The following is a 27,954-nucleotide window of genomic DNA, read 5'->3' on the forward strand; positions in this document are numbered from 1 at the left end:
CCTCAAAGAGCAAAGGAACATGCACATGATGCTGCTGTTGTTTATTAATTACTACAAATGAGAAAAGAGATTCTCCACCACATTTATCATAGAAAATACATGAATTTTACAATGAAGGTATAAGAACATAATGCTAAGTGCTGCCGATTGTAGAAATACACTGGCATGACAGATTTAATTAAAACGTAACAAGAAAACAAATTTGGACTTAACACTCCTTGTCATGAGGATAATTCCTATGTCAGTGTGCATGTTGTCTCCCTAGACGTTTAGCGCCTCCTCCTGCGCGGTCTCGTTGTCCCCGGGGCGGTGGTCGTGCCTGCATCACAGTCTGTGACATGACATCCACACGACTCAACGTGGATGTAGGAGTGCTTGACCTTTGATCCATCAGGGCACATCAGCTCCACCTCTTTCTGGCTAGTGGTCGCCTCTTGGCAGCAGGAGCAGTAGTGCATCATGGTGTTCGCCTCTGCTGAGTACCTGCACATTGACAGAAACACAAGAGAAGTTGAAAAGAGGGATTGAATTCCCTGGGTTGTCTTGACAAGATGAGCACAGGTGCATTAAATAAGTCAAATTGTCTCCTAGTTCATAAAGGGCACGCTAGACAGTGAATAGATGATCACTAACTGGGGCCTGCAGGACATTGACTAGTGCTGCATTCAGCATCTGTAGTACTTACATAGAAGAGGTTCCACAGTTTCCTGAGCAGGAATTGATCTCCACAGGCTCAGAGGTCGCACAGCCACTGATGACAATGCTAGTGGTGGTGTACTTCATCTCACAGACATTGCTGCGTTCTGTGCCTGGTCAGGGAAGATGCATCAATAGTTAGGCTATTGTTTGGTATGACAGTAGATGAAGCAGAAACAGCCAACATATACATTTTTGGCCAGTATGTAGTCACACAATGTTTCCGGTTGGTCTTGTTTAGGTGACATAGCATGCTAGTATTAACCAGTAGATAGGGGGTTATTAGCAATGCTTTGGCTGGACGTGTTACTTACAGGTCTTGCAGCATCCATTTGCGTCTGTCTTTTCTGTGCCCTGGGGTGAAAAATAGGAGAGATGATTTATAAGTGGTAGATTGTATACATTATGTGAGCTCCTTTCCATTTTAAATGTTACTGAAAGATCTATCGCTATGACCCAAGAGCACTAGGAATGATAGTAACATTCTGAGTGAGAAAGGAAAACAGTGTAACTGCAGTGTTAATTGTCCCCACGATGGAGGTGAGATAGGACAGAAACTCACTGGGACACATTTCTCTGGGCTGAAAGCAGGGCACACAGTCTTCACCTCCCCTGGTATATATTGGCCACCAGTTTTCTCACATGTGTACTTCACACATTTGTCACCAGGTGGTGACCACGTTTCGTTCACCTATCGCACAAGGACAAGATGATGAAGAATTATGATGCCGTTTCAGATCATGCAGACAGATTATGCATCCTCATACACTCTTGTTGTACTCACCTGAATAGTGTGTTTGGTCTTATCTGGCATAGTAACCACACAGCTTGTCTGTACACACTTCCCACAACACTGACCAGGTATGGCCTGATACTGGAAGCCCTAAGACGAGGATGGAGAGCCATCATTGAATCATTGTTCACTTATTATATAAGCATGCAGCAGCTTCCAGAGTAGGCTACTGCAAGTTTCTTATAAATATGTAAATTAATTGATCATCTTTGTACCTGTGAACATGTAGTGTCGCAGGAGATATTTGTGCACACAATGTTGTTGAGCTTGGTGCTAGGATCCATGGTCGAGCTGCAGATACAATTCTCACAAGTTCCTTCAGGAACTTCAGCACCAGGCTGGAGTGAAAGAGAGAGACAAAAGTTATCATCCACTATAACAGACTTTGAATAGAGCAGGGTCAGAGTGCAAAGGGAGCAGTTCTACAGTAGAATGTGACCAATTATGAGGGCAGCAAACACAATACAGCTTATCTTAAGCTATTTCTAGGTGTATCTTTCAGAAGCTTGTTTAATTTCATTTATTTTAAATGATTTATTCTTACCTGGTACTCAATGTTATTGTAGACACATACACCCTTAGGAACTGAACAGACACACATTGAGAAGAAATCAGTCAGTAATATTAGTGACTCATGTCAGAGTTAACACAAATGTAACCAGTGATACAGGGGAATTACAAAACCACTGATGAAGTAAATCAAGGGGACTTACCACAGGTATACTCTGGACAGCAACTTGAGATGGACGTGCTTATAATTGCCTCCCACCCTGGTTGGCAGTCCATCATGACTTTGGGGCACAGCAGTGCATCGCACTCTGTTACAGAGGTAACCAATGAGAAGTGATTAAAAGACAAGCCAATAGAGGGTCAAATAACCCCTATGACCCTACAGAACACTTCAGATAATCTTGGTCTAGTACTGTATGAATACGAGTTGGCTTTCTAATGATTTACTGAAGGGTCTGCTCCATCACTCACCACATGTATATTTCTGGCAGCAGCCTTCTGTCTTGTTCACCAGTCTGTATCCAGTCTCATTGCAGATGGGTGTGGCTGGAGTGGGGCAGGTAATAGGCTGGCACTGGACAATCATGGAGTCCATGTCACAGGTGCACTGCTGGCAACCACTCTCCCATGTATCACCAGGCTTAATGGAAAAACAGGGTAAAGTCAGGTCAATACAGAGACAGAAAAGAGTAACTCAAATGTTTTTGTTCTACAACGAACTGGATTTAACCATGACAGTTAATATGAACCATCATTATGTGAGAAGAAATGGGTTGGAGGTAGTTATTCAGAGATGAAACGTTTTCTTCTGGTCAGTTCATTGGAAGGAATAAAGAGGCCAAGACCTATACTATGTCAATGAAAAGTATCCATCCAAGTATGTACGTTTCCCTGACTCACGTGAAATGCATCTCATGATATGTCTATGTGAGAATGAATATCTGGAGAATATTTAGATGGGAGGAAATTCTTACCATTTTGGGGTTGCCATCAGGTCCAGTGCAGCCTGAAAAATAAATAGAGGGTGTGTTTAAAAGTTTTGTCTCACGTGGTTGGCGTCACATTCTTCACACCTCAACATCAACACATTTTGTTAACTGTTCCATTACAAATAAAGCCTGTAAGCCATTATTTATGATTCATTTAAGGTTTCAACATACAGAAAGGTGTCATTTTCATATTGATAGCTACCTGCAAAATGACCCATAACCCATTCTTACCACAGGAGACCACACAAGTATCAGAGTAGGTGCTGAACAAGACGGTTTTAGATGGACAGAAGCAACCCTCCTTCGTCTTATTGGTCATTTGGGTTTGGTTGTTCAAATACTTTTCATTATATCTGCATACAAAAGAGGTTTGGGATTATGCAGGAGATCATTTATTTTTAAAACACTCAAATTAAGAAAATTCATATAACATCCAATCAGACTAAAGCTTACTTTGTATTACATGTTGGTTCAACTGCTGGACCACATGGCATGTACACCTTAGTGGCTGGGCATGTATGCTCTGCAGGACAAAAATAGATCACAGTTATGCTGAACACCATCAAAAACATTTTTTTAAGTAGCTGCCTAAGACAAAAGTAGCTTCCTATGAATTTGTGGCATGACTACTATGCTTGGATTCATAGCTCACCACATTCTCCATCTGTGGACTTCCTCCAGTCAATGCAGATCCCTTTATTTGCACATTCAGATGCATACGCCTCCAGACTAGAGCAGCTAGAAATAGCATTGTTGCAGACATCTGATCTACAGGCCTGAATGAAGGCATCAGGAGAAACCGCTTTATGGCATTCCTCAAAGACCCTTTGAAATAAAATATCATAGAGAGTGATTTAAAGAGATGCATGGAGTGCAACCTTAAACTAGAAATGCCAATGGAACGGTACCTGTATTATGATAAAACAGGTTAATTACAAGTAAATTAACATTACAATTGATAAAACACATTAGGAAGTGAATTGTCATTTAGGCATTCCTATTGTGTGCTTGTTCCCTTTTTCAAACTTAGTTTGATATGTTGCTTACTTGCTGTTCATGATTTCACAAATGACTGTCTTGCAGGGGGTAGGGGATGTGCTTGGGGTTGCCGTGGTGGTAGAGGGTGGTGCTGTTGGAGGAGTTGGACAGTCCTGGTTTGGAATCAGCCACTGGCTAGCTGCGACTGAGCAGCTCTGTATCTGACCATTAGGTGACTGGCAGTCATTCTTCTGGGAATTATCACAGGTACCTTGAAAAATACGGATATTAAGTAGGGTAAAACCTAGTTAGCAAGGACAAGTCATAGTTGTCTTGTTGTATGCAATTTCTATAGGGTGGTCTCGATAGGAGCATCTACTGAAGGTTTGAAACTGTGAAATGTTTATTGACCCTCTTTAATAATACTCACCACACTGGCCCTCTGTGCTGCTTTGGAAGAGGGAATAAGGAAGGTTGATGCTAAATGATGACCCCTTGTAAGACACCTGAACCTTAAGATCAGTGATCTCCAGCACGACCTCCACACCAGTACTTGTTAGAGCAATGTCACCCATTCTGTAAGCTGGGTAGATTCGTTTACTGTTGACATATACCTGCATTTGTGTAGAAATGAATACACATTTAGATGGTTGAGTCATGTGTTATCTTGAAAGTCGTAACATGACAATGTTAACTGCATTTTTGGTTTTCATTTAAATTTATGGGATTTCAATAAAGCATGATAAAGCAGCAGCATCATTAAAACATTACGGATATTAATTTTAAAAATGTATTTTTTTTTAAATAGTTACCACATTTTCTGTTGTGTCACCAGATCTCTGCTGGGTTAGAATCACTTCATAGGATTTGTAATGAATGATAAGGGACTGAGGACAGAATCCACTGTCGGCGTTTCCACAGTAGTGATTATCAACAATAATGGTAAGGTTGTATTTGAAGTTGATTTCTTTCACTAAGGTGTAGGAGCAGTTCTCCTGGAAATTGTAATATACTCCATCAAATGTCATGTAGTGAGATCCACCCCATCCACTGCATACACCTGCAACATGTTAAAATATGAGTTGATAATAATCTAAGCTATTGACACAGGACAATGAAAACTAATGAGCAATAATGTCTTATTTTAATTCAGATTGTTGGGTTGTATGTTGCCACTTACATTCACATTCATACGTAAAGCAGCATCCAGTTGAATCATAGACCTTGACAGGTGGACGACCATTCTCACACTGTAGTGGCTCCACTGGCTTGCATTTTACTGGTAGCTGGACAACAATGCCGTCCTGGCAAACTGCTGTGGTACAGCTATTCAGCTGCCAAGATTCTCCATTCTGCCATTGATTTGATAAGGAAAAGCAATTACTCAAACATGCACACACAGGGTTGAACACACAAACACTATACCACAAAGACAAATATACCCATTCACCCATTTTATTATTAAAAACCTTTTAAAATTACCTTTTTTGGTGGCTGAACGCTAGTGCAGTCTGGCGAGGATTGAGTTGTTGGTGGTGTGGTCGTGGTCTCTTCTGATGTTGTGGGTGATACAGTGGGTGGTGTAGAGGAAGGACATGGATTTGATTCCACTTCAACTTGGCACGTTGCTTTGCAGTAAGCTGTGAAGCACCACCCTGAAGCATCGGTCACATTATACACCAGGTTCCCTGATAGTTGAGAAAGGCAAGTGTTAGAACATTTCGTTTTGCAAATTAAAGTTAATTGAAAGATTAGTGAAATGTCATTTATTTTGATTGTCTGAATGATATTTATAGCATGTTACCTGGTAGATACTGTGTCCCATTAACATTGCAAATGCACTGGCTGGTGGTGACTGCTTGTGATGTCGGTGTAATAATCACTTGTGGCGATGCTGAAGGAGTTGTTGTTGATAATGTGCCTGTGATGACAACTGGCTCTGTTGTTTCTGTACTTGTTGTTGAAGGCTGTGATGTTGAACTTGAAGTTACAATTATATAAGTTGTAGAAGAGGTAGTTGGGCCAGTGGTGACAACTTTAGGTGGCGTTGTGGATGTAGATGGAATAGACTCCGTTGTGGTTTCTTCAACTGTTGTAGTTCCACCTGTGGTAGGTGTAATTTCCTCTACATTTGTGGTGGGTGCATTTGTTGTTGTTGTTGAAGTCGTGGGATTGGAAGTAATGCCAACTGTCCCTGGTATTTCTTCACCTGTTGATGTGGGCTGTGGTGTTGAGGTAGAGGTTTCAACAATTACAGTGGTGGAAGTGGTTGTTGGGCCAGTGGTGAATTCTTTAGGTGGCTTTGTGGATGTAGATGGAATAGACTCCGTTGTGGTTTCTTCAAATGTTGTAGTTCCACCTGTGGTAGGTGTAATTACCTCTGCAGTTGTTGTTGTTGAAGTCGTGGGATTGGAAGTAATGCCAACTGGCCCTGTTGTTTCTTCACCTGTTGATGTGGGCTGTGGTGTTGAGGTAGAGGTTTCAACAATTACAGTGGTGGAAGTGGTTGTTGGGCCGGTGGTGAATTCTTTAGGTGGCTTTGTGGATGTAGATGGAATAGACTCCGTTGTGGTTACTTCAACTGTTGTAGTTCCACCTGTGGTAGGTGTAATTCCCTCTACATTTGTGGTGGGTGCATTTGTTGTTGTTGTTGAAGTCGTGGGATTGGAAGTAATGCCAACTGTCCCTGGTGTTCCTTCACCTGTTGATGTGGGCTGTGGTGTTGAGGTAGAGGTTTCAACAATTACAGTGGTGGAAGTGGTTGTTGGGCCAGTGGTGAATTCTTTAGGTGGCTTTGTGGATGTAGATGGAATAGTCTCCGTTGTGGTTTCTTCAACTTTTGTAGTTCCACCTGTGGTAGGTGTAATTTCCTCTACATTTGTGGTGGGTGCATTTGTTGTTGTTGTTGAAGTCGTGGGATTGGAAGTAATGCCAACTGGCCCTGTTGTTTCTTCACCTGTTGATGTGGGCTGTGGTGTTGAGGTAGAGGTTTCAACAATTACAGTGGTGGAAGTGGTTGTTGGGCCAGTGGTGAATTCTTTAGGTGGTTTTGTGGATGTAGATGGAATAGACTCCGTTGTGGTTTCTTCAACTGTTGTAGTTCCACCTGTGGTAGGTGTAATTACCTCTGCAGTTGTTGTCGTTGAAGTCGTGGGATTGGAAGTAATGCCAACTGGCCCTGTTGTTTCTTCACCTGTTGATGTGCGCTGTGGTGTTGAGGTAGAGGTTTCAACAATTACCGTGGTGGAAGTGGTTGTTGGGCCAGTGGTGAATTCTTTAGGTGGCTTTGTGGATGTAGATGGAATAGACTCCGTTGTGGTTACTTGAACTGTTGTAGTTCCACCTGTGGTAGGTGTAATTTCCTCTACATTTGTGGTGGGAGCATTTGTTGTTGTTGTTGAAGTCGTGGGATTGGAAGTAATGCCAACTGTCCCTGGTGTTCCTTCACCTGTTGATGTGGGCTGTGGTGTTGAGGTAGAGGTTTCAACAATTACAGTGGTGGAAGTGGTTGTTGGGCCAGTGGTGAATTCTTTAGGTGGCGTTGTGGATGTAGATGGAATAGACTCTGTTGTGGTTTCTTCAACTTTTGTAGTTCCACCTGTGGTAGGTGTAATTACCTCTGCAGTTGTTGTGGTTGAAGTTGTGGGATTGGAAGTAATGCCAACTGGCACTGTTGTTTCTTCACCTGTTGATGTGGGCTGTGGTGTTGAGGTAGAGGTTTCAACAATTACAGTGGTGGAAGTGGTTGTTGGGCCAGTGGTGAATTCTTTAGGTGGCTTTGTGGATGTAGATGGAATAGTCTCCGTTGTGGTTTCTTCAACTTTTGTAGTTCCACCTGTGGTAGGTGTAATTACCTCTGCAGTTGTTGTTGTTGAAGTCGTGGGATTGGAAGTAATGCCAACTGGCCCTGTTGTTTCTTCACCTGTTGATGTGGGCTGTGGTGTTGAGGTAGAGGTTTCAACAATTACAGTGGTGGAAGTGGTTGTTGGGCCAGTGGTGAATTCTTTAGGTGGCTTTGTGGATGTAGATGGAATAGACTCCGTTGTGGTTACTTCAACTGTTGTAGTTCCACCTGTGGTAGGTGTAATTTCCTCTACATTTGTGGTGGGTGCATTTGTTGTTGTTGAAGTCGTGGGATTGGAAGTAATGCCAACTGTCCCTGGTGTTCCTTCACCTGTTGATGTGGGCTGTGGTGTTGAGGTAGAGGTTTCAACAATTACAGTGGTGGAAGTGGTTGTTGGGCCAGTGGTGAATTCTTTAGGTGGCTTTGTGGATGTAGATGGAATAGTCTCCGTTGTGGTTTCTTCAACTTTTGTAGTTCCACCTGTGGTAGGTGTAATTACCTCTGCAGTTGTTGTTGTTGAAGTCGTGGGATTGGAAGTAATGCCAACTGGCCCTGTTGTTTCTTCACCTGTTGATGTGGGCTGTGGTGTTGAGGTAGAGGTTTCAACAATTACAGTGGTGGAAGTGGTTGTTGGGCCAGTGGTGAATTCTTTAGGTGGCTTTGTGGATGTAGATGGAATAGACTCCGTTGTGGTTACTTCAACTGTTGTAGTTCCACCTGTGGTAGGTGTAATTTCCTCTACATTTGTGGTGGGTGCATTTGTTGTTGTTGTTGAAGTCGTGGGATTGGAAGTAATGCCAACTGGCACTGTTGTTTCTTCACCTGTTGATGTGGGCTGTGGTGTTGAGGTAGAGGTTTCAACAATTACAGTGGTGGAAGTGGTTGTTGGGCCAGTGGTGAATTCTTTAGGTGGCTTTGTGGATGTAGATGGAATAGTCTCCGTTGTGGTTTCTTCAACTTTTGTAGTTCCACCTGTGGTAGGTGTAATTACCTCTGCAGTTGTTGTTGTTGAAGTCGTGGGATTGGAAGTAATGCCAACTGGCCCTGTTGTTTCTTCACCTGTTGATGTGGGCTGTGGTGTTGAGGTAGAGGTTTCAACAATTACAGTGGTGGAAGTGGTTGTTGGGCCAGTGGTGAATTCTTTAGGTGGTTTTGTGGATGTAGATGGAATAGACTCCGTTGTGGTTTCTTCAACTGTTGTAGTTCCACCTGTGGTAGGTGTAATTACCTCTGCAGTTGTTGTCGTTGAAGTCGTGGGATTGGAAGTAATGCCAACTGGCCCTGTTGTTTCTTCACCTGTTGATGTGGGCTGTGGTGTTGAGGTAGAGGTTTCAACAATTACAGTGGTGGAAGTGGTTGTTGGGCCAGTGGTGAATTCTTTAGGTGGCTTTGTGGATGTAGATGGAATAGACTCCGTTGTGGTTACTTCAACTGTTGTAGTTCCACCTGTGGTAGGTGTAATTTCCTCTACATTTGTGGTGGGTGCATTTGTTGTTGTTGAAGTCGTGGGATTGGAAGTAATGCCCACTGTCCCTGGTGTTCCTTCACCTGTTGATGTGGGCTGTGGTGTTGAGGTAGAGGTTTCAACAATTACAGTGGTGGAAGTGGTTGTTGGGCCAGTGGTGAATTCTTTAGGTGGCTTTGTGGATGTAGATGGAATAGTCTCCGTTGTGGTTTCTTCAACTTTTGTAGTTCCACCTGTGGTAGGTGTAATTACCTCTGCAGTTGTTGTTGTTGAAGTCGTGGGATTGGAAGTAATGCCAACTGGCCCTGTTGTTTCTTCACCTGTTGATGTGGGCTGTGGTGTTGAGGTAGAGGTTTCAACAATTACAGTGGTGGAAGTGGTTGTTGGGCCAGTGGTGAATTCTTTAGGTGGCTTTGTGGATGTAGATGGAATAGACTCCGTTGTGGTTACTTCAACTGTTGTAGTTCCACCTGTGGTAGGTGTAATTTCCTCTACATTTGTGGTGGGTGCATTTGTTGTTGTTGTTGAAGTCGTGGGATTGGAAGTAATGCCAACTGGCACTGTTGTTTCTTCACCTGTTGATGTGGGCTGTGGTGTTGAGGTAGAGGTTTCAACAATTACAGTGGTGGAAGTGGTTGTTGGGCCAGTGGTGAATTCTTTAGGTGGCTTTGTGGATGTAGATGGAATAGTCTCCGTTGTGGTTTCTTCAACTTTTGTAGTTCCACCTGTGGTAGGTGTAATTACCTCTGCAGTTGTTGTTGTTGAAGTCGTGGGATTGGAAGTAATGCCAACTGGCCCTGTTGTTTCTTCACCTGTTGATGTGGGCTGTGGTGTTGAGGTAGAGGTTTCAACAATTACAGTGGTGGAAGTGGTTGTTGGGCCAGTGGTGAATTCTTTAGGTGGTTTTGTGGATGTAGATGGAATAGACTCCGTTGTGGTTTCTTCAACTGTTGTAGTTCCACCTGTGGTAGGTGTAATTACCTCTGCAGTTGTTGTCGTTGAAGTCGTGGGATTGGAAGTAATGCCAACTGGCCCTGTTGTTTCTTCACCTGTTGATGTGGGCTGTGGTGTTGAGGTAGAGGTTTCAACAATTACAGTGGTGGAAGTGGTTGTTGGGCCAGTGGTCAATTCTTTAGGGGGCTTTGTGGATGTAGATGGAATAGACTCCGTTGTGGTTACTTGAACTGTTGTAGTTCCACCTGTGGTAGGTGTAATTTCCTCTACATTTGTGGTGGGTGCATTTGTTGTTGTTGTTGAAGTCGTGGGATTGGAAGTAATGCCAACTGTCCCTGGTGTTCCTTCACCTGTTGATGTGGGCTGTGGTGTTGAGGTAGAGGTTTCAACAATTACAGTGGTGGAAGTGGTTGTTGGGCCAGTGGTCAATTCTTTAGGTGGCTTTGTGGATGTAGATGGAATAGACTCCGTTGTGGTTACTTGAACTGTTGTAGTTCCACCTGTGGTAGGTGTAATTTCCTCTACATTTGTGGTGGGTGCATTTGTTGTTGTTGTTGAAGTCGTGGGATTGGAAGTAATGCCAACTGTCCCTGGTGTTCCTTCACCTGTTGATGTGGGCTGTGGTGTTGAGGTAGAGGTTTCAACAATTACAGTGGTGGAAGTGGTTGTTGGGCCAGTGGTGAATTCTTTAGGTGGTTTTGTGGATGTAGATGGAATAGACTCCGTTGTGGTTTCTTCAACTGTTGTAGTTCCACCTGTGGTAGGTGTAATTTCCTCTACATTTGTGGTGGGTGCATTTGTTGTTGTTGTTGAAGTCGTGGGATTGGAAGTAATGCCAACTGTCCCTGGTGTTCCTTCACCTGTTGATGTGGGCTGTGGTGTTGAGGTAGAGGTTTCAACAATTACAGTGGTGGAAGTGGTTGTTGGGCCAGTGGTGAATTCTTTAGGTGGCTTTGTGGATGTAGATGGAATAGTCTCCTTTGTGGTTTCTTCAACTTTTGTAGTTCCACCTGTGGTAGGTGTAATTACCTCTGCAGTTGTTGTTGTTGAAGTCGTGGGATTGGAAGTAATGCCAACTGGTCCTGTTGTTTCTTCACCTGTTGATGTGGGCTGTGGTGTTGAGGTAGAGGTTTCAACAATTACAGTGGTGGAAGTGGTTGTTGGGCCAGTGGTGAATTCTTTAGGTGGTTTTGTGGATGTAGATGGAATAGACTCAGTTGTGGTTTCTTCAACTGTTGTAGTTCCACCTGTGGTAGGTGTAATTATCTCTGCAGTTGTTGTCGTTGAAGTCGTGGGATTGGAAGTAATGCCAACTGGCCCTGTTGTTTCTTCACCTGTTGATGTGGGCTGTGGTGTTGAGGTAGAGGTTTCAACAATTACAGTGGTGGAAGTGGTTGTTGGGCCAGTGGTGAATTCTTTAGGTGGCTTTGTGGATGTAGATGGAATAGACTCCGTTGTGGTTACTTCAACTGTTGTAGTTCCACCTGTGGTAGGTGTAATTTCCTCTGCAGTTGTTGTCGTTGAAGTCGTGGGATTGGAAGTAATGCCAACTGGCCCTGTTGTTTCTTCACCTGTTGATGTGGGCTGTGGTGTTGAGGTAGAGGTTTCAACAATTACAGTGGTGGAAGTGGTTGTTGGGCCAGTGGTGAATTCTTTAGGTGGTTTTGTGGATGTAGATGGAATAGACTCAGTTGTGGTTTCTTCAACTGCTGTAGTTCCACCTGTGGTAGGTGTAATTATCTCTGCAGTTGTTGTCGTTGAAGTCGTGGGATTGGAAGTAATGCCAACTGGCCCTGTTGTTTCTTCACCTGTTGATGTGGGCTGTGGTGTTGAGGTAGAGGTTTCAACAATTACAGTGGTGGAAGTGGTTGTTGGGCCAGTGGTGAATTCTTTAGGTGGCTTTGTGGATGTAGATGGAATAGACTCCGTTGTGGTTACTTCAACTGTTGTAGTTCCACCTGTGGTAGGTGTAATTTCCTCTACATTTGTGGTGGGTGCATTTGTTGTTGTTGTTGAAGTCGTGGGATTGGAAGTAATGCCAACTGTCCCTGGTGTTCCTTCACCTGTTGATGTGGGCTGTGGTGTTGAGGTAGAGGTTTCAACAATTACAGTGGTGGAAGTGGTTGTTGGGCCAGTGGTCAATTCTTTAGGTGGCTTTGTGGATGTAGATGTAATAGACTCCATTGTGGTTACTTGAACTGTTGTAGTTCCACCTGTGGTAGGTGTAATTTCCTCTACATTTGTGGTGGGTGCATTTGTTGTTGTTGTTGAAGTCGTGGGATTGGAAGTAATGCCAACTGTCCCTGGTGTTCCTTCACCTGTTGATGTGGGCTGTGGTGTTGAGGTAGAGGTTTCAACAATTACAGTGGTGGAAGTGGTTGTTGGGCCAGTGGTGAATTCTTTAGGTGGCGTTGTGGATGTAGATGGAATAGACTCCGTTGTGGTTTCTTCAACTTTTGTAGTTCCACCTGTGGTAGGTGTAATTACCTCTGCAGTTGTTGTGGTTGAAGTTGTGGGATTGGAAGTAATGCCAACTGGCCCTGTTGTTTCTTCACCTGTTGATGTGCGCTGTGGTGTTGAGGTAGAGGTTTCAACAATTACAGTGGTGGAAGTGGTTGTTGGGCCAGTGGTGAATTCTTTAGGTGGCGTTGTGGATGTAGATGGAATAGACTCCGTTATGGTTTCTTCAACTGTTGTAGTTTCACCTGTGGTAGGTGTAATTTCCTCTACATTTGTGGTGGGTGCATTTGTTGTTGTTGTTGAAGTCGTGGGATTGGAAGTAATGCCAACTGTCCCTGGTGTTCCTTCACCTGTTGATGTGGGCTGTGGTGTTGAGGTAGAGGTTTCAACAATTACAGTGGTGGAAGTGGTTGTTGGGCCAGTGGTGAATTCTTTAGGTGGCGTTGTGGATGTAGATGGAATAGACTCCGTTGTGGTTTCTTCAACTGTTGTAGTTCCACCTGTGGTAGGTGTACTTTCCTCTGCATTTGTGGTGGGTGCATTTGTTGTTGTTGTTGAAGTCGTGGGATTGGAAGTAATGCCAACTGGCCCTGTTGTTTCTTCACCTGTTGATGTGGGCTGTGGTGTTGAGGTAGAGGTTTCAACAATTACAGTGGTGGAAGTGGTTGTTGGGCCAGTGGTCAATTCTTTAGGTGGCTTTGTGGATGTAGATGGAATAGACTCCGTTGTGGTTACTTGAACTGTTGTAGTTCCACCTGTGGTAGGTGTAATTTCCTCTGCATTTGTGGTGGGTGCATTTGTTGTTGTTGTTGAAGTCGTGGGATTGGAAGTAATGCCAACTGTCCCTGGTGTTCCTTCACCTGTTGATGTGGGCTGTGGTGTTGAGGTAGAGGTTTCAACAATTACAGTGGTGGAAGTGGTTGTTGGGCCAGTGGTGAATTCTTTAGGTGGTTTTGTGGATGTAGATGGAATAGACTCCGTTGTGGTTTCTTCAACTGTTGTAGTTCCACCTGTGGTAGGTGTAATTTCCTCTACATTTGTGGTGGGTGCATTTGTTGTTGTTGTTGAAGTCGTGGGATTGGAAGTAATGCCAACTGTCCCTGGTGTTCCTTCACCTGTTGATGTGGGCTGTGGTGTTGAGGTAGAGGTTTCAACAATTACAGTGGTGGAAGTGGTTGTTGGGCCAGTGGTGAATTCTTTAGGTGGCTTTGTGGATGTAGATGGAATAGTCTCCGTTGTGGTTTCTTCAACTTTTGTAGTTCCACCTGTGGTAGGTGTAATTACCTCTGCAGTTGTTGTTGTTGAAGTCGTGGGATTGGAAGTAATGCCAACTGGCCCTGTTGTTTCTTCACCTGTTGATGTGGGCTGTGGTGTTGAGGTAGAGGTTTCAACAATTACAGTGGTGGAAGTGGTTGTTGGGCCAGTGGTGAATTCTTTAGGTGGTTTTGTGGATGTAGATGGAATAGACTCCGTTGTGGTTTCTTCAACTGTTGTAGTTCCACCTGTGGTAGGTGTAATTACCTCTGCAGTTGTTGTCGTTGAAGTCGTGGGATTGGAAGTAATGCCAACTGGCCCTGTTGTTTCTTCACCTGTTGATGTGGGCTGTGGTGTTGAGGTAGAGGTTTCAACAATTACAGTGGTGGAAGTGGTTGTTGGGCCAGTGGTCAATTCTTTAGGTGGCTTTGTGGATGTAGATGTAATAGACTCCATTGTGGTTACTTGAACTGTTGTAGTTCCACCTGTGGTAGGTGTAATTTCCTCTACATTTGTGGTGGGTGCATTTGTTGTTGTTGTTGAAGTCGTGGGATTGGAAGTAATGCCAACTGTCCCTGGTGTTCCTTCACCTGTTGATGTGGGCTGTGGTGTTGAGGTAGAGGTTTCAACAATTACAGTGGTGGAAGTGGTTGTTGGGCCAGTGGTGAATTCTTTAGGTGGCGTTGTGGATGTAGATGGAATAGACTCCGTTGTGGTTTCTTCAACTTTTGTAGTTCCACCTGTGGTAGGTGTAATTACCTCTGCAGTTGTTGTGGTTGAAGTTGTGGGATTGGAAGTAATGCCAACTGGCCCTGTTGTTTCTTCACCTGTTGATGTGGGCTGTGGTGTTGAGGTAGAGGTTTCAACAATTACAGTGGTGGAAGTGGTTGTTGGGCCAGTGGTGAATTCTTTAGGTGGCGTTGTGGATGTAGATGGAATAGACTCCGTTATGGTTTCTTCAACTGTTGTAGTTCCACCTGTGGTAGGTGTAATTTCCTCTACATTTGTGGTGGGTGCATTTGTTGTTGTTGTTGAAGTCGTGGGATTGGAAGTAATGCCAACTGTCCCTGGTGTTCCTTCACCTGTTGATGTGGGCTGTGGTGTTGAGGTAGAGGTTTCAACAATTACAGTGGTGGAAGTGGTTGTTGGGCCAGTGGTGAATTCTTTAGGTGGCGTTGTGGATGTAGATGGAATAGACTCCGTTGTGGTTTCTTCAACTGTTGTAGTTCCACCTGTGGTAGGTGTACTTTCCTCTGCATTTGTGGTGGGTGCATTTGTTGTTGTTGTTGAAGTCGTGGGATTGGAAGTAATGCCAACTGGCCCTGTTGTTTCTTCACCTGTTGATGTGGGCTGTGGTGTTGAGGTAGAGGTTTCAACAATTACAGTGGTGGAAGTGGTTGTTGGGCCAGTGGTCAATTCTTTAGGTGGCTTTGTGGATGTAGATGGAATAGACTCCGTTGTGGTTACTTGAACTGTTGTAGTTCCACCTGTGGTAGGTGTAATTTCCTCTACATTTGTGGTGGGTGCATTTGTTGTTGTTGTTGAAGTTGTGGGATTGGAAGTAATGCCAACTGGCCCTGTTGTTTCTTCACCTGTTGATGTGGGCTGTGGTGTTGAGGTAGAGGTTTCAACAATTACAGTGGTGGAAGTGGTTGTTGGGCCAGTGGTCAATTCTTTAGGTGGCTTTGTGGATGTAGATGGAATAGACTCTGTTGTGGTTTCTTCAACTGTTGTAGTTCCACCTGTGGTAGGTGTAATTACCTCTGCAGTTGTTGTCGTTGAAGTCGTGGGATTGGAAGTAATGCCAACTGGCCCTGTTGTTTCTTCACCTGTTGATGTGGGCTGTGGTGTTGAGGTAGAGGTTTCAACAATTACAGTGGTGGAAGTGGTTGTTGGGCCAGTGGTCAATTCTTTAGGTGGCTTTGTGGATGTAGATGGAATAGACTCCGTTGTGGTTACTTGAACTTTTGTAGTTCCACCTGTGGTAGGTGTAATTTCCTCTACATTTGTGGTGGGTGCATTTGTTGTTGTTGTTGAAGTCGTGGGATTGGAAGTAATGCCAACTGTCCCTGGTGTTCCTTCACCTGTTGATGTGGGCTGTGGTGTTGAGGTAGAGGTTTCAACAATTACAGTGGTGGAAGTGGTTGTTGGGCCAGTGGTGAATTCTTTAGGTGGCGTTGTGGATGTAGATGGAATAGACTCCGTTGTGGTTTCTTCAACTTTTGTAGTTCCACCTGTGGTAGGTGTAATTACCTCTGCAGTTGTTGTGGTAGAAGTTGTGGGATTGGAAGTAATGCCAACTGGCCCTGTTGTTTCTTCACCTGTTGATGTGGGCTGTGGTGTTGAGGTAGAGGTTTCAACAATTACAGTGGTGGAAGTGGTTGTTGGGCCAGTGGTGAATTCTTTCGTTGGCGTTGTGGATGTAGATGGAATTGACTCCGTTGTGGTTTCTTCAACTGTTGTAGTTCCACCTGTGGTAGGTGTAATTTCCTCTGCATTTGTGGTGGGTGCATTTGTTGTTGTGGTTGAAGTCATTGGACTGGATGTAATGCCAACTGGCCCTGTTGTTTCTTCACCTGTTATTGTGGACTGTGATGTTGAGGTAGACGTTTCTACAATTACTGTGGTGGAAGTGGTTGTTGGGCCAGCGGTGGCAATTTTAGGCGGCTGTGTAGTTACCTCTGCTGTTGTTGTAGTTGACTTTGTCGTTGTGATTGAAGTTGAGGACTGTGATGTTGAGGTAGAGGCTTCAACATTTTCAGTTGTAGATGATGATGCTGTGGTGTGTGTGAATATCCCGGATGTAATTGTATTGGTAATTTGGGAGTGTGGCTCTGTTGTCAATTTTCCACCTGTGAAGACTGATTCTGTTGTTGTTGAGGGCTGTGTTGTTGATGTTAAAGGCCACAATGTACCTGTAAGGTGAGGTAGTGTTTTTGTAATTGGCGCAATCGAAGTTACTGATGGTTTTGTGGTGACATGTGATGTCGTTGTTGCCATACCAGTGGTGACTAATTTAGGTGGCTTTGTAGATGTGATTGTCTCAGTTGTGGTTTCTTCCTTTGTTGCTACTTCTCCACTTGTTGTGGGTACCATAGTTGTTGTAGTTACAGTTGTCGGTTTGGGAATTGTGACTGTACTTGATCCTGATGATGTAGTTGAAGGATTTAATGATGAACTTGTGGTGATTTTAGGTGTCATCTCCATTGTTGTAGAAGACCAAGTTGAAGTTGGTTCTGTTTTTGAAAAAGATATACCTTTAGTTAACTTGGCTAGAATAATAACATTTGAATTTACCAAATAGCTCGTATTTACAAAACATATCATTCATATTCAATTTGAACATATCGTCAATATGAATTAAGCTCATCACTACCACCTACAGTCGGGTCCACCTGAATACCTGAGACTCCACCAGGGGCCTGAGCTGGTACGGGTCCAAAATTCAAACTTTTCCTTCTGGCCCGGGTCGAGTCATGTTTGATTGTCATTGGGTCTTACAGCTGATTGACCTGATTGGACCTGAATGGACCTGACAACAGCTCTGCATAGCCTGTACCATATTTATTTGACTATGATATGTTGAATTTATTGACTTCTAGAAGGCCTAGACAAAATATACAAAATATACAAATTAACCAGAGGAGCATCTTGGCTGATAAATATAATTAGTTTGTCACTCTGGTCCAATCAGGTCTGGTCTAGACCTGGACCAGTTAGAGTATGGGTCGGGTCTAGGTCTGGTTGTCGTCGGGTCCATTCGTGTTTGGGTCTGATTGTTCTCGGGTCTGTTCGCGTCCCCCTTCATTTTAAATGATTGTATGCGTTCAGGTCCGGGTCTGATTCTCGGGTTTTGGACCCGAGAAGACCTCTACTACCATCTTACATACAAATTGCTATTAAGTTCCATCAAGATTTCCATTTATGAGTATGGTATTTAGCACAAATTGGGCTGCCCTTTAATCATTCAAGAGTTTCTCTGCTTACCAGGTGTTGTGAAGTGGAAGACAGTTGTGGGTTTTAGTGTGGTTGTTGCATGGACAGTTGTTGTGGTCAGAGGGGAAGTTGTGGTTGGTACTGGAGTTGTGGTCACTTGACAAGGGGAAATGTTCCTGGTAATGGTTCCGTTCGCGGCACAAACAGCAACAATGCAGTTACCAATCCCATCTGTTGTGTTGTAGAGGGTTTCTCCATACGGGTGTTGTTTACCATTATACAAGCATGTACAATCTGCAATAAAACAAAGTATTTTAAATTAGAATCAATCAATGTTGCTTTGGGCATTGCTAAATATTTTACTTTTATTTGATGATGTCATCCTTACCATTTACATCATAACTACAACTCACTCCAGTCATTGTGCAGGTGCTTTAAAAGAAGAACAATGATTTAAATGTTTTAAATATTCCCAGTTTTAAATTATATAGATATAACTGTTTTGTTCAAAATACTATTATAGAGGTATAAATAATCAGGGTTTGGTAATAAAGTACTGTAAATTGTGAAATGCATGGGGAGCAGGGCAAGTTTTCAGATTGCCATATTGCCATAATTGGCATCACTATGGAAAAACTAGCATGACCTTCCCATCTTAGACAAACCCCTTACCACCCTCTTCCCCAAAATTAATGCAATACAGAAAAGCTAATACTTTCACAGTTAGAACATTCAGAATATGCTCTGAAATAGCACAGTTACTGTGAATTGAATGATTTTAACATACCATGTTTCACAGTTTTGTGCCGGAAGATTCTGTCCATTGGTGTACTGGTTTCCTTCATAGTCATAACAGCCACATTGTTCCCTCTCCACACACTTCATTGTCTCCTCATTGAAGTAAGGTTGTGCCGCAGGACAGTTAGGATAGCAGCCTGTAATAACCACAATAGCCAAGAGGTTACAAAAGGTCAAGTCTTGTTAAGGATAACAGTAGTCAGTGTAAATGTAGCCTGAGGCTGCTCAGACACACAGCATGTAGATGTAAAACCATTGTCAGGGTCAGTTCCAATTACAATTGTTATTCAGACATAATATACAAAATGAGACAAAATATGAGTTAGACGGTCATATCCCTACCTTCCAATGCTGGAATTAAACTAGAACAGTCTCCGGAAGGGTTTCTGCAGGTCTTCATACACTGAGCTCCACATGCCTTGTAGTGCCACTCACATTCTCCAGTAGGGTTGTAGTAATCACAGAACAGTGCTGTATGTGGTGGACAAAATATGGTGGACAAAAACGTTTTCATTATTTGAACTAGAATAATGATCCCTTTCCATGATCAACTGTCCTATATGATAGTGTCAACCTAGTCCAGTATTGAATTGACAAGTGCCGTAATGTAGTTGAAAATCACATTCAATAATGATTGTGAAGAAACTTACGGCAAATTCGAGGGGTTCTCCAGGCTACGCATGCTCCAGCTTCATTGCAGGCCTTTGCATAAGCTGCCACTGCGGTACAGAAACACTCACAGTCTCCACCACTGTCACAAGCACATGAGTCTCTCACACAAGCATCGTAGTAAGGAGAGGGGTCCACCTTAAAAGCACAGCAATGTGTTGTAAGATATACAGGAGTTGCATGGTGAAGCACATTTCTTTGCCCACAAAAGACAATCCACATATCTTACTAGTATTCAAATCAAATCAAATCAAATGGTATTGTTCACACACACATGGTTAGCAGATGTTAATGCTTGTGCTTCTAGTTCCGACCATGCAGTAATATCTAACAAGTAATCTAACAATTATTAAATCCTATTTGAATATATCATTACCTGGTTCTGGCAGGCTGCGAAGACATCACTGTTAATGATGCTGCACTGTTTCTGGGCCCAAGACGCTCTGTACGGGTTGGAGGCACATGGGTGCACTACAGCGGATACACTTGGGCAGCTTGATGAAACTTTCCAGCTGTTTCCAAATTCCACTGGATCAACAACTGTCGCCTGGGCTCTAGTGGTGAAGTCATTGTTTGCGTTGCCATCATAGTTTCCACACAGACCACACACTTGCCCCTGAAGAAAAGAGATCATGAATTAAATTGATTGACTTGGCAGGGTTATACAAAAGTCTCTGTAATATCAGATTTGACTGAATACTGAATTAATTTCTTCATCAGAGTATCTTAATGTACCTGGTATTGTGGGCTAAGCTTGATAAAGAGACTGGTCTTCTTGTCCCACATGAGGATTAGACCACTTTTGACTTCAATGACCAGATAATTCCCCAGAAGGCTGATCTGTTTAGGAAACTGCTCTTCTGGAGTACTTCTGACAACTTGAGCGGTCCCATCTGCCAATATGAGCTCACTGGTCTGAAGAAGGAAAATATGTTTTCATACATAACTTGGTCTGAAATCAGATCTCAACTTGGTTGATGATTTGTTGATTGTTCTTTACACGAGGGATGGAATGTACAGTATTGTGTGAAGTCAAGTTGCTCATTACCCCCAGGAAGAGCTTGATGGTCTTGGAGCAGGTGGTGCCTTTAGTTCCACAAGGAACGTTCTCAGTGAGGACTCTGAAGCTGCCACTGCCATTAGTATTGCCACAGTAATCCTGTGCGAAAGGAAAATGTTCTTAATATGGTTAAAATTCACACTTCTCAATGCTGATACAATTCTACCAAATAAAGAGACACAAACCTGAATGAGAGTGTATTCACAGTTTCCATTAAAGTTGAACCTTTTCTCATCAAATGTGATATAGTGACCCTCTCCGTAGATTGCACAAACTCCATCACAAAGATGTGTGGTACACTGCCATTGTCTGTCCTTGCAAATACTGTGAACAACACACACATAATGTCACAAAAATTGCCTGACATTTTTTTCATTATTTGTACATCTGTGTTCTTTATGTTTTCTCCCCCATGAGATGTAAGACACAAAACAGGCATACCATGTATTGCAGTCAACCTTAAGAGTCTCTCCAGCTTGGTAAGTAGCTCCATTGTGAGAACAAGGACAAAGTTCCTCCTTGATGCAGTCTCTGTTCCCATCAGACACCAGTCCGGTGGGGCACATACAACCTGATGTGCACTCTGTGCTGATCTAAAGCGATTTAACAAAGTGCACACAAATTAAAGAGATATGGACCATTTTTTTGTACACTGGGGGAGGAGGGGGGTGGGTATTTGACATAATTGAGATTCTCAAAAGTTTTTGTTCAGTCAACACAAAACTCAGTATAATAGTGACAGTACGTGACAATCCCATTTAGAGTGAGTAAGGGACTCACACAGGTCATATCCAGAGTTTTGCAGCTCTTCTGACACTCTGAACCTGAAGCTCCTGGAGGTGCAGTTGAGCAGTTGAAGAAAACCATTGGCACTGTGCATACTGGGGATATATGAAAATACCGGTTTTAAAAAATAATTTCAATTCTCAAACAAGCAGAATATAATGATCATATATCCAGAAATATCCACATTCATCATCATCATTAATCACATTGTCTTACATGAATTGCTTGAATCCCCTTGGTTAATTTCAAATGTACCTGTTTTGTGAAGGATGCATGTAAAGGGTTAAATCATATTGAGCCATATATTTTATCAATAAATTAAATTAATAAATTGAAGGCAAAGATAAAACTTACTGGATGGTCTTGCTCCCCCAGTGCAACTCAGTGTCCCTTGTCTGCAAGTACTGTAAAATAGTTCCAGTATTAATAGTTATAGTTAGTAAGATAATGAAATTAACAGCAAATATCATTATGACATGATTTAATACACCGTTTTGAATATATCCATGAAGTTTCATTTGTACTTGTATTTATTTTGGTCTCCTATCTTTATTTGAATCAAATCAAATCAAATGTATTTATATAGACATTATTACATCAGCTGATATACCAAAGTGCTGTACAGAAACCCAGCCTAAAACCCCAAACAGCAAGCAATGCAGGTGTAGAAGCACAGTGGCGAGGAAAAACTCCCTAGAAAGGCCAAAACCTAGGAAGAAACCTAGAGAGGAACCAGGCTCTGAGGGGTGGCCAGTCCTTATCTGGCTGTGCCGGGTGGAGATTATAACAGAACATGGCCAAGATGTTTAAATGTTCATAAATGACCAGCATGGTCAAATAATAATAATCACAGTAGTTGTCGAGGGTGCAACAGGTCAGCACCTCAGGAGTAAATGTCAGTTGGCTTTTCATAGCCAAACATTGAGAGTATCTCTATCGCTCCTGCTGTCTCCTGCTGTCTTTATATGCATGAGGGAGGTGCTTACCAGGTGGCACCGTCTCTGCTGATAGTCTCTCCTGCAGGGACCACCGAGCCCTTGTCATAGCAGGGACAGTTGGTGGGGGCAACACACTGGCCAGCCTCGTCCATGTAGGTGCCCTCTGCACAGCCACAGCCGTCCACCGGAACAAACTTCACCTGGCAAGATTGGTCTGTCATGCTCAGTGAGCGGCAGGTGCGTCCACAGCTGGTCATGTTGTAGGTATAAACTGTTTGTCTGGGACAGGCGGCGAATTTATCTGAGAAAAGTCATTAGATATGAGTAGTATTAGCAAGATATTGATTTCCTTATATCTTTGTATTTGTGCAGTTATTTCTTCAGATTATTTGTACTTAGTAACTACTGTTGTTGTTTCAGTAAAATCGTTATATTCTAATAAATTTGCAGCACTCATTATAATGACACATTGCGAGAGCTCTCCATGGTGCCGTGCTGTCTACTCACTGCAGATAGTGTCTCTCCAGCCGCTGAGCTGGATACCCTCGGCAGCACAAGCGTGGACATAAGAGGAGACGGCAGCACACATGCAGTCCTCACTCTTCTCGCAGTTACAGCTGTCATACATGCAGTTCTGTTGGAAAAAGAGTCAACATGTGTCAAGACTATAACCTCATCACATGAGAGTTTAATGATTTTACTTTGAGATTAGTATCCTTCTTAACTAACTTACGGTTTTGTAGGTGTCTGGTCTTATTTCAGAATGGCAAGGGGAGAACACTCCTTTAGGATCTGATAACATGGAACACCAGTGCTGGGCGTATTTCTCTGTGAAAAAGACAATCATAATTTCAACATAAGCATATACCATCTTAGATAACTTTGTTATAATCATTCAACACGTGATGAATCTGTAGGCTTAATAAATATGTACCGTTTTCGATGCTCAAACTGCAGGGGTTTTCAAAGCTAGTCTTGACATCAGGGCAGCTGGCCATGGTCTTCCATGTGTTGGCAAAAGCTACAGCTGTGCCCTCCACCAATCCACTGATGACTCTGAACTCATCTGCCTGAACGTCATTGTAGTTTCCGCAAAGGCCTGTGGAAAATAATTGAAGCCATATGATGCTATTAGATTTTTGTGAATAGAGATACAGAAGAAAAAGGTATGAAACTGACGGATGAATCTGAAGCATACCACAGGTTGTTCCTTTGTAGGCTGAGATGGCAGTTATGTAGATCTGCATAACTGGTGAAAGCTGGATCTGAAGTTGAACTCCAAGAGTTGTCTGGATAACAATGTAGAATGAGGAGGGCTTGAAGATGGTCACTTCAGCTGCAATACATGAAATAAATAGATGGACATCATTAAGGCTTCATCTAGTGAATATAAATTATATGAAGCTCATACACTGATCCACACTACAAATGAATTTGGCATTACAATGGATTATCTCACCTGTATAGAGTGGGAGCTGAGAAAGAATCTGATTTACAAGAACACTTCCACTTGACTGGACTTGGATCACCTGTGAATTAGATAAGATAATGGATTCTATAAAATTCTAATTGGTTCATATATGTTTATTGAATAATCCCCTCTAGACACAAACATTACCATGCATGAGCATTTTAAAAGATTGCAAACAGCCTGGCAATATTTGCCAAATCAGGGCAATTTTAAAGAAGGTTATTGTGTGTGTCGTCAAAAAGGTTTAGGGACATTTATTTGCAAGCCAGTATAATTATCTTCAAGAAGTGGTTTGGTTTGGAAATGAGTTGACAGGTCCTTGTATTATTTTCTCTGAAACATATTTGGAGAGTTGCCTTACGGTGGATCTGCTGGAGAGGGCTAGGGTAACAGCCCTCATACACGTCTGAGTGTCAGTCAACCCACACTTCACAATGTCTCCCAGCACGGTGAATTCAGTTCCATTGCATTGCTGAAAGAAAACAAGCATGATTTTGAAGGCAAAAACATGAAATGAGAGTGACTCATTTGGACCCATTTCTACGTCAACAAATGGCTTGAGGAAAAGCTATTTTACCTCACCTTTTCACCTTAGTTTGCACTGACAACGTATCAAGTTTCTACTTGCTTCTATTGCTTTGCTATACTGCGCCACATGGACTGACCTTGGTCAGAATATAAGAGCAGTCCCCATGGAAGGTGTAGGCTTTCCCATCATAGGTGTTGATGTGGGATCCTCCCTCCACAGAGCAGGTCCCAGGACAGTCCTTGTCTGTACAGGCCCACTGACCACCAGTACAGGTGCTAAAGGGAACATTTACAGGCTCATCTCACAACTGCATTCACACAGTATTTTAGAAATATTGATGATTTAGTTTCTATAATCACACTGTGGAGTTTGGCATGATTCATGAAAATGAGGCATGGGATATGTGATGTTTAAATCAGATGATGTACTTGGCCTACCATTCTTTACAGTTGCTGGTGTAAGATTCTCCAGATTTGTATACTTGTCCATTGTGGACACAGAGGCATTCACTCAATGGAATACAGCCACTGTTGCTGACATCATCAAAAACAGTACCTATTTGGTGAGAGATCAGGCAGAAATCAGTAGATTTAAGTTATTCTAATGTGTTCTTTACACAGAGAACTTCATTGACTCGAGAAAGTATCTGAGAGAAACATTCAATATTTACTTATTTCATTATCATAGACTTTTGCACACATTGACATAAAAGGCATAATGGGTAAAAGGTGTGGTGTTTTCATGATGTGCTTGAGGTTAACTTGTACAACAGAGTTGAACCTATGTGTTACCTAGAGGACAGAAGCAGCCGTCTGTACAGTGGTCTTCACACAACTGGCTGGCCTCTGGGTTGGAGCAGGTGTCAACACAGGGGCTTCCACACTCCTGGTGCTCCATGTTGAAGGGACATGTCTTATCTGAGAAAATAAACATTGTGATTAACAGTTTCCTTAAAATGTATTGTGAACATGATCATTTAGTGTTTGGTGGGCATGTTGGAGAGTATCTGCATACTTACAGCAGAACTGTTCAGTCCTCCATTGCTGGGGCTTCCCCCCTGCATGAACACACTGACGGGAGTACTCTGAGATGGTGTTGCACAGGCAGAAGGACTTGGTGCTGTTATCACAGTGGCACAGGTCTGCAAGGCAGGTCTTTATGAAGGCGTCCATGTCCAAATAATTAGTGCAGCTACTGAAAGCTGCACTGGAGAACAGCTGCTGACAAAATTCCTACAAATAGAGACAAACCATAAAAGGTTACTGTATAGAAAACATTTGTTGGATCACATGGAATAATTGCCATTTCTAAATTCTATTAACATTGTTTTGTATTCTTCTTCTGTGGTGTGAAATGGAATACCTCATCTCCACAACTCTCCACAGAAGTTAGTGTAGGCTCCTCACAGACTTCCAGAGGGCCATCCAGTTTCCAGAGGTTTCCATAGTCTGAGCTAGAGAGTTCCCCACCTGCAACAACACAGACATTGACAATTAGCTTTTCCACCTACAGTATGTAATGTAGTTACATTTCAGTTTTGGCATTTTCACAAATTATTTTACCATTGATGATGAACTCGCTATATGTTTGGACTTCATTGAAGTCACCACACAGTCCGCAGGTCTGGTTTCTGTATTTCTCGTTCATTTCAATCTGTAGAAACACCAGATACAATGTGTTTTGTCCACAAAATCTCATCCTGTTCAGCACCATTCACATGTTCAGTCTTGGCTATCCTCCATGTACTCTTTATTTTTATTAAAGTCTTTGTATCAATGTATTTTTATTAAAGTCTTTGTCTTTATATTAGGAAGTGACAGAAAATGTCATTCAAATCTACAAATATTTGCAAACACTTCATCAAATAAACATTGGAACATTAGCCTGTATGTGTATAGGGTATACATCTTCACATATCCTGTTTAATTCATCCTCGTTCTTCAGGTAATTCTGCCTTTCAATGTTAATATTTTAGGAGGGGAGTAGACAGTGATTCAACCAACATGAGACAAGGAGCAGCAAAAAACAGATGTCTCTCACTCACGATCAACTGCTGATCATTGCCATTGAAGGCAAAGTTGATATGCTTTTAATCTAAAGAAAACTGTAACATTATTAACTAATCAACCATTGAAGAGGAAAATTAGAAATGCAGGTATTTTACCATTAGGGAGTCATCCTTGTTCCAAACAGCAACCAGCCCCAGTTTGGCTACGACCTTCACATTGGATGTAGTCTTCACGATGCTGACTCCAGACAAGCTGAACGGCAGGGTCACCCTTCAGGAGGAAGAAGATACTTAAAGGTCATCCTATGCATTATGATTATAAGTAATATTAATATACAGAATGTAGCACATAAAATCCCCAAGAGAGGTGCTTGCAGAATGGCGAATCAGTCAAATGACAGGGAAACTCACGTCTGCCCATTGACCACAACACCACCCTTGGAAAGCTCCACCACTACACCATCCAGCTTCATGGTGATCTTGCTAATGGTGGGCTGGTTGTCCACCACCTGCCGCCTCATCTGGATGTTGAAAGCCTCATAGCTGCTCTTACACAGTGAGGTCACAACATGGTTGCAGGTGGAGGGGAGCTGGAAAAAGTCCCCGTCAAAGGTCTTGAAGTGATAGTTACCCCATGTGCTGCAGACCTGGTCATTGTGTGAAGCATTCACTCCTGAGGGACAAGGAATACAAATGTCAGTTCCATCTTAGCGTATTGATGGATACCCAGTCTTTTATTCGGTGTGCAATCGGTCAGAGATTTACCTGAAAGTGTGGGTATCGTTGTGATCATTGTCGGGATGATTGTTACACTTGTGGTGGGGCTCACTGAAATAAAAGCAATTCATGAGTATTTTACAATATTATATGAACATTCCGGGTGGAATTCAATCATTGCAGATTTAGATTGTTGCACTGCGCTTTTAGAAGTGTATTTGATTTGCACAGCAGTATGTATGGCCAGACGAAGGGACATTTGAGGAATGATGTGACCCATTCAATATTAACAGCGAACCTAAGGCTCCATTCAATCCGTATCGCCAAAGTTAAGCGCTATCGTGCAATGGGATTTTAATGGGAATGTTCCTGCGTTCGCAGAGTTTCAGATTTTTCAACACATATTTGTAACATTTTTAAATTTAGACAGGAACAATCTCATAAACAAATGTGTATAAGGAACAGAAATAGGATGAACATTTAAATGAATAATGTAATCATATGATCGTAGTAAATGAGAAAAAAGGAAAACCGTTATTATTGACTAAAAACTGTTACTGTATGCCTACTGTTGAATTCTTTAAAATGCATGTATAATACATGTAATCACTTTTCTGTGTGTTAGTACATTTCTGAATAGCTAATACATTATTTTTTTTACATAATGAGATTTTACATGAAATATATAGTGTATGTTATCAAATCTGAAAGTGACCTAATCATACTAAACTTGTGGTTACAGTGAGTGTCAATCATCATAATCATTTGGTGTTGTCCTGAATATTTACTATTTGTAATTAACATTCAGTCGGATTTATGAAATAATATGTATATTTGACAGATTTGTCAGACTTTTAAAAATGTAGAAAAATATATATTATAGTAATAATCAGAACAGTTTCTGATTTAGGCTAATGAATGAATATTCTACCAACCTGTTTGTGTTGATCTGATCAGTAGTACCAGGCATATCAGCCTCCATATCGGTGTATCCTTGGTTGTCCCCATGGTGATCCTGTGGGTAGTGAACAGGTCCTGCACAGGTGATATGAGAGAGGTGCTTAGGATGGATCTGGTTTTTATAACCACCTGTATTTGA

The 27,954-nt window shown here is 42.4% G+C and overlaps 1 protein-coding gene across 50 annotated transcripts; it reads right to left on the reverse strand.

The window, feature by feature from the left end:
* Positions 1-26: 26 nt before the first annotated feature.
* LOC118362550 (mucin-5AC-like) lies at positions 27-27,887 on the reverse strand. Of its 50 annotated transcripts, none has more exons than XM_052462467.1 (63): positions 27,791-27,887; positions 26,904-26,966; positions 26,550-26,811; positions 26,295-26,409; positions 25,693-25,783; positions 25,493-25,599; positions 25,149-25,362; positions 24,922-25,047; positions 24,568-24,685; positions 24,267-24,405; positions 23,963-24,073; positions 23,590-23,659; positions 23,329-23,466; positions 23,065-23,229; positions 22,864-22,958; positions 22,638-22,764; positions 22,179-22,431; positions 21,547-21,596; positions 21,409-21,447; positions 21,187-21,287; positions 20,848-20,999; positions 20,592-20,730; positions 20,395-20,505; positions 20,082-20,261; positions 19,723-19,962; positions 19,328-19,484; positions 19,020-19,148; positions 18,667-18,814; positions 18,268-18,311; positions 17,931-18,173; positions 16,415-17,179; positions 15,281-15,430; positions 14,429-14,533; positions 13,700-14,191; positions 13,295-13,444; positions 12,443-12,547; positions 11,564-11,713; positions 10,475-11,089; positions 10,088-10,237; positions 9,596-9,850; positions 8,870-9,358; positions 8,378-8,632; positions 7,310-8,140; positions 6,818-7,072; positions 5,771-6,562; positions 5,449-5,654; positions 5,147-5,318; positions 4,779-5,026; positions 4,397-4,580; positions 4,036-4,237; positions 3,641-3,813; positions 3,442-3,511; positions 3,220-3,341; positions 2,974-3,005; positions 2,471-2,639; positions 2,203-2,307; positions 2,034-2,074; positions 1,705-1,827; positions 1,481-1,579; positions 1,259-1,387; positions 1,011-1,050; positions 686-809; positions 27-483 (listed from the first exon to the last, which is right to left on the reverse strand). In XM_052462467.1, the coding sequence occupies exons 1-63, from the start codon at positions 27,861-27,863 to the stop codon at positions 270-272; spliced, it is 12,012 nt and encodes a 4,003-aa protein (XP_052318427.1). In that variant the 5' UTR covers positions 27,864-27,887; the 3' UTR covers positions 27-269. The 50 variants fall into 50 exon arrangements, with proteins under 50 accessions (XP_052318427.1, XP_052318428.1, XP_052318447.1 ...); XM_052462468.1 differs by lacking the exon at positions 12,443-12,547 and adding an exon at positions 12,935-13,039; XM_052462487.1 differs by lacking the exon at positions 13,295-13,444 and having other exon boundaries at positions 14,042-14,191.
* Between the last annotated feature and the right edge of the window lie 67 nt (positions 27,888-27,954).

The sequence above is a fragment of the Oncorhynchus keta genome, chromosome 14 (genome assembly GCF_023373465.1).
Source record: "Oncorhynchus keta strain PuntledgeMale-10-30-2019 chromosome 14, Oket_V2, whole genome shotgun sequence".
Classification (NCBI taxonomy): domain Eukaryota; kingdom Metazoa; phylum Chordata; class Actinopteri; order Salmoniformes; family Salmonidae; genus Oncorhynchus; species Oncorhynchus keta.